This window comes from Nanorana parkeri, unplaced genomic scaffold (genome assembly GCF_000935625.1).
Source record: "Nanorana parkeri isolate BGI_ZX_2015 unplaced genomic scaffold, ASM93562v1 scaffold459, whole genome shotgun sequence".
Classification (NCBI taxonomy): Eukaryota; Metazoa; Chordata; class Amphibia; order Anura; family Dicroglossidae; genus Nanorana; species Nanorana parkeri.
This window is the reverse complement of record NW_017306727.1, coordinates 341,093-347,062: the sequence shown is the minus strand read 5'-3', so window position 1 is coordinate 347,062 and position 5,970 is coordinate 341,093. Positions and strand designations below refer to the sequence as shown.

Below are 5,970 nucleotides of genomic sequence, written 5' to 3'. Positions count from 1 at the left end.
AAGGTTTTGAGGAAGGCAAACGAGCAAAAAGCAAATTAACATATATATTACAATTGATCTATTGAGATAGGCATTTTGTCATAATTGTGCTTAACCACTTCCATTACACGCATTGCGTGAACCTTCTCCGCCAGTGTGTGTTTAACATTTCACTTTGATGTGCCTTGTCTAAAGCCTATGTTTGTTGGTGATATCTGTTTTTGTTGTAGGAGCTCCATGCCCATCTAAATGGGTCAATAAGTTCTGCTACCATGAAGAAACTGATGGATCAAAAACCTCATCTTCAAATCCAAAATGGGGCGACCATGATAGATAAAGGACAGAAAAGGACTTTGGAGGAGTAGGTTTCTTTTCCAGTCTTATTCCATTAATAGTGTTTGTGCTACATTGGTCACCACCCTTCACTCTATATCATTTTTTATATTTTCGTACCTATGAACACAGCCTGTATGTTCTTTTTTAATCAATTACTTGCATAATGGTGACTTGAATCTGACCGCTAAGATCAATATGTGTCTGGTTATAATGAGTACTATTGTTGCATTATAAAAATATATTCTAGTTAGCATTGCTGCATTTACTTATATATAGAGCTGAAACATTAATATGCAAATTTGATGTTACTGACTGATGTTACTGTAATTGTATTTCTTTACATCTCATTTATTTGTATTTGCTTTGCAGATGTTTTGAGATGTTTAGAATAATCCACCAGATAACAGATACCACTGAAGATATATTATTGGTATGCGTGTCTCATCTATATTGATTTATGTTGCTGCATTGCTAAGGCCCACTGAAAACCTCACACATATGTTAACATGCAGTATTTTGCCAATGAATGTACATTGGTTTAAGGTGACCACTTAATTTTTAATAGGCTGCTACCTTACCTCAACAGACAAAAATACAGATTTGACCCTTTTTTTAACGCAGCGTACCACAACGCACTGCCTAGTCAGCTGGACTGTGTTGCTCACTATTGCAGTTGTACATTGGGGTGCCATTCCAACAAAAAGGCATCGTTCTGCACCACACAGACTGCCGTGGATGAATGCAGCCTGCATTAATGTGTTTGACGCTGTGTTATTGCAACACAAAGGGTCTGGGCCTAAAATAGGCTTTTCAGAAAAACATTAAATTGTAAATTTGAGCTGAAAGCATACTGCTGTATAGCTCTTCAGGAATTCTGCGCTGGTTGCTTGGCTCATTCACATAAATAAAATAAAAGCAGGGACTACAATTATTATAATGCAGTTTATAAAGGCACTGGCCTTTGACTATATACTTTGTGGCATGTTTGAAAATAGAATAAATGTTGCCTATAAGTTGAGTTCCCATTCTCTTTTCTTAGCTACTAGACAGGGCACATTGCTCTCTTAAAATATGTTGATTTTTTCTGCCTATTAGATTGTCCTGGATTCTAGCTCCTGCTGTTATACTGTTGTATAATCAGTCCATCTTACTGCATTCACTCATACATCAGGTTCAGGCTTTGATGCCAAGAAGGGCACAATGACCAGAAAAGTGCTGAGAGGCTTTCCTGTAGCTTGTGTCACATAACCTTTATCCAAATGTTACAATATTTTTTACTTAGGCTCAGGATATTACTCTACCTTAAAATAACAATAAAGGAATACTCCAATGACATTAAATTCAGCATGAAACGTGCATAGTTTAAGGTTATGCACACTTGATGTTTCTTATTTAAATGGTGGTGAAGGAGCTAAATTGATAATACTTTTTCTAAACAAGGCAGGTGGAGAAAGCAGGACAATTAATAGTGTAGTAGAATTGTTAACTGTTTAAAATGTAATTGGTGCCCAGAACACAAAAAAATGAGTAAGTGTCAGACTGGTGTCAATAGCTGCTAAAATCTTAAAATATATTTTTTCCTTCAAATAATACAAAAAACAAATGCAATAATAAAGATACAAAACGAAAAAATAGACACAGAGGAAGCCTTTATTTCTGTACATATTTATTATTGAATGTTTGCCTGGACATACTTTTTAAATATTACAACTACATGAAATTGCTCAAATAGGCTCTTGCTAAGCTTGATCACGCACCACCTGATTTGAGCATTACCAGTCACCAGAGAGTTAATGGTTAAGCAGTGTGGAGGAAACCAAAGAGGTGATGGTAAAGTAGTGTGGAGGAAACCATAGAGATAATGGTAAAGTAATGTGGAGGATCCCAGAGAGGTAATGGTTAAATAGTGTGGAAGATACCATAGAGATAATGGTGAAGTAATGTGGAGGACGCCAGAGAGGTAATGGTAAACTAGTGTGGAGGACACCAGAGAGGTAATGGTTAAGTAGTGTGGAGGACTCCCAAGAGGCAATAGTAAAGTAGTGTGGAGGACCTCAGACAGGCAATGGTTAAGTAATGTGGAGGACCCCAGTGAGCTCACTGTAAAGTAGTGTGGAGGACACAAAGGGGACAACACTAAGGGGTCTATTCACTAAGCTGCCGTAAGCAGCCGAGTGACTAACCGACCTGAAGCGAAGTGAACCGAACGCTGTTCGATCACCAGAGGGGGACCTGATGGAGAACTGCAGGTCCCCTCTGCTGATTGACAGCAGCAATAGGAATCTAGCTATGCATTCCTATGGTGATTTTTTTTATTTTTTATTATTCTGACGAAAGAAGAAAATACAATTCAGAAGAACAAAAAAAAAACGAGCAGGGAAAGGTTTACTCTGCTCGATCGAGCAGAGTGAACCTTTCTGGGAGAAAGTGTTTCTCTCCCGGGCGGCTGGGAGTCGTATTAGACTCCCAGAGCGTCCGAAAGAGTAATGACAGATGGGGTTCCTGTTTACCAGGTAACCAGGAACCCCATCTGTCATTACACACTGAGAAAACGGAGAGGCCGCTCATAGTGTGTAATGACAGCGTCCCTGGTTACCTGGTAACCAGGGACGCTAAACTCTCTGAAAGTGGCCGGAGCCAGCTGTGAGATGACGGCTGGCTCCGTCCAGCTGTCAGAAGCAGGCTGTCAGCCGGCCATTCGGCCTGCTTCGGCTTTCACCGTGGCTCAGTCGAGCCGAGGCATATGCCTTCGGCTCGACTGATCCGCTCGGCCAACTTCGGGAGCTGTACGCGCAATAGTGAATAGCCCGTACAGCAGCCCTTCAGTTCTACTGAACCGAGGGGGCCTGGGGCCGAAGCTAGCCGAAGGATCGGCCGAAGCTACGGCTAGATCCTTCGGCTGCTTCGTGAATAAACCCCCAAGTGTGGAATAATTTGCAGAGACCTGCCACCATGTTGAAAAACTGGAAACAGTAATTCAGTTTTCCTGTTTCTATTAGAACAATGCATTGGTTTTTTCAAAATAACAGTTTGAGGGATAGTTTGATCTCACTTGCCCCATCTTTGGTCAGTCCATCATTTGAATGTGTTCTGCGTCAACACTACCAGCCAGTAATGAAATTTTGTTTCAGTAAAACAAAACACTAAAAATTTTTGCCTTTTGATGTACTGACAATGTAGGTTACAAAAGAGGTAATTAAGGAGTTTGCTGCAGACGGTGTTAAATACCTGGAGTTAAGAAGCACGCCAAGAGAGACCTCCACAGGTATACATCTTCTTTACTTTTTATATGCAGACATATTCCTCTTATTATCACCTCTAAAGATGTGACCGATGACTGGGCAGCAGGCTGCTAGGCCTAAACACCAACTGCCTTGTGGAGTTTCTGACAGACAGTAAAAGCCACCGTGTAGTTCACATTACCAGTGTCTGCTCACGCCTAAAAAATCTGGCTCTTCAAAGCTTGGCATTTTAGATATTCTGTAGGGCAATCTATTACTTTAAAGGAGAACTATGGGGTCGGTATTTTTCCCCATAGTTCTCCTAAGGGTCACGGGAGGACATAAACAAGCTCAGTATATCGCGAGCTACAGCACGCGGTATACTGAAACCGCCGCACCCGGGACGGCCAAAGTTTACCTAACACCCTCTTGTGTGCTTCATGGTATCATAAGCACCCCTTCAAAATTCTTACCACCTATGTATGCATAAATGTTTTCCAAACCATATGTTATCCTAAATACTAAAAATACATATTATATATATTAGGGCTGTTACTGATTAAAATTTTCGTGTTTGATTATTCAAAAAAAATTGTAATCGATTAATTTAGATTAATTATAACGCACGAGGAATTAATCGTTAATTTCCGCAGCCCTAAATAATAACACAATTCCAGCGACAGACAGGCAGATAAAGGGGTGATGTTCAATGTCTAAGCTACACACCCTGCAAAATGAAATCTACCGTCTCCTTTTGTGACTTTAATTGAGATTAACCCTGTTGTTCAAAGGCAGCCTTGCTGGGATGTAATGCAATACCACTTGTACAGGTACTTGGAACATAAAGAGTTATTGTTGAGTTATCCCTCGCTGGGAGGGGGAGCAGAGCTGCCCCCAGTGACCTGTCTGACAGGAGGGGCAATAATCTAGAGCTGTCACTTGCAAACACCAAGCTCCTATGCAGACATATTCCTCTTATTATCACCTCTAAAGATGTGACCGATGACTGGGCAGCAGGCTGCTAGGCCTAAACACCAACTGCCTTGTGGAGTTTCTGACAGACAGTAAAAGCCACCGTGTAGTTCACATTACCAGTGTCTGCTCACGCCTAAAAAATCTGGCTCTTCAAAGCTTGGCATTTTAGATATTCTGTAGGGCAATCTATTACTTTAAAGGAGAACTATGGGGTCGGTATTTTTCCCCATAGTTCTCCTAAGGGTCACGGGAGGACATAAACAAGCTCAGTATATCGCGAGCTACAGCACGCGGTATACTGAAACCGCCGCACCCGGGACGGCCAAAGTTTACCTAACACCCTCTTGTGTGCTTCATGGTATCATAAGCACCCCTTCAAAATTCTTACCACCTATGTATGCATAAATGTTTTCCAAACCATATGTTATCCTAAATACTAAAAATACATATTATATATATTAGGGCTGTTACTGATTAAAATTTTCGTGTTTGATTATTCAAAAAAAATTGTAATCGATTAATTTAGATTAATTATAACGCACGAGGAATTAATCGTTAATTTCCGCAGCCCTAAATAATAACACAATTCCAGCGACAGACAGGCAGATAAAGGGGTGATGTTCAATGTCTAAGCTACACACCCTGCAAAATGAAATCTACCGTCTCCTTTTGTGACTTTAATTGAGATTAACCCTGTTGTTCAAAGGCAGCCTTGCTGGGATGTAATGCAATACCACTTGTACAGGTACTTGGAACATAAAGAGTTATTGTTGAGTTATCCCTCGCTGGGAGGGGGAGCAGAGCTGCCCCCAGTGACCTGTCTGACAGGAGGGGCAATAATCTAGAGCTGTCACTTGCAAACACCAAGCTCCCATGTGTTGCCCAGACAAAAGCCAGAAGCAGAAAATATAAGTATGGAAACACATTGACTGAGTTAGCACAACCCCCCCCCGTCTCTCCTTCCTCACCGCCTTCTCCTATGGGGTATATGCCGTTATAAGCAAGATCTGACATAGCTTGCAGCTGCAGCGTCCAACCTGGGGCCACTCATTAATGAACCCCCCCTGCACTATTCCCCAGGGCTGGCTCTGTTAGAACAGCACATATGCAGATCTCCATGACATGAGCTGATCTCCATGACATCAACAGAGAAGAGATTACACCAAGTTCCACTCAAGAAGGCAACAACGGAGCTGTCTGAATGGATCCGAATACAGGGAGCAAAGCCAATCCTATAGTATAACGCCAATGCCCTATTCAGTACTTAGAATGTCAGAAGAATAAAAGCCACATGTGATACAAGTAGGATAAAGACATGGAATGTAAATGCTATAAATGGATGCACACCTAGCAAAAAAGATAAAACACACTCAACTAGAGTGACAGACTGTGACGTCACGGACATCGACGTCACCGGACTCCTCCGGAGTCCGGTGGCGTCGATGTCCGTGACATCACC

General features: G+C 41.5%; 1 protein-coding gene across 1 annotated transcript in view; it reads left to right on the top strand.

Annotated features, from left to right (window-relative positions):
* Positions 1-5,970, top strand: part of ADAL (adenosine deaminase like) — a 34,637-nt gene that overhangs the window by 7,261 nt on the left and 21,406 nt on the right. Inside the window, exons 2-4 of the mRNA XM_018560491.1 lie at positions 210-340; positions 685-745; positions 3,496-3,580. Coding sequence (XP_018415993.1) covers positions 210-340; positions 685-745; positions 3,496-3,580 — 277 coding nt within the window. The remainder of the gene's footprint in view (positions 1-209; positions 341-684; positions 746-3,495; positions 3,581-5,970) is intronic.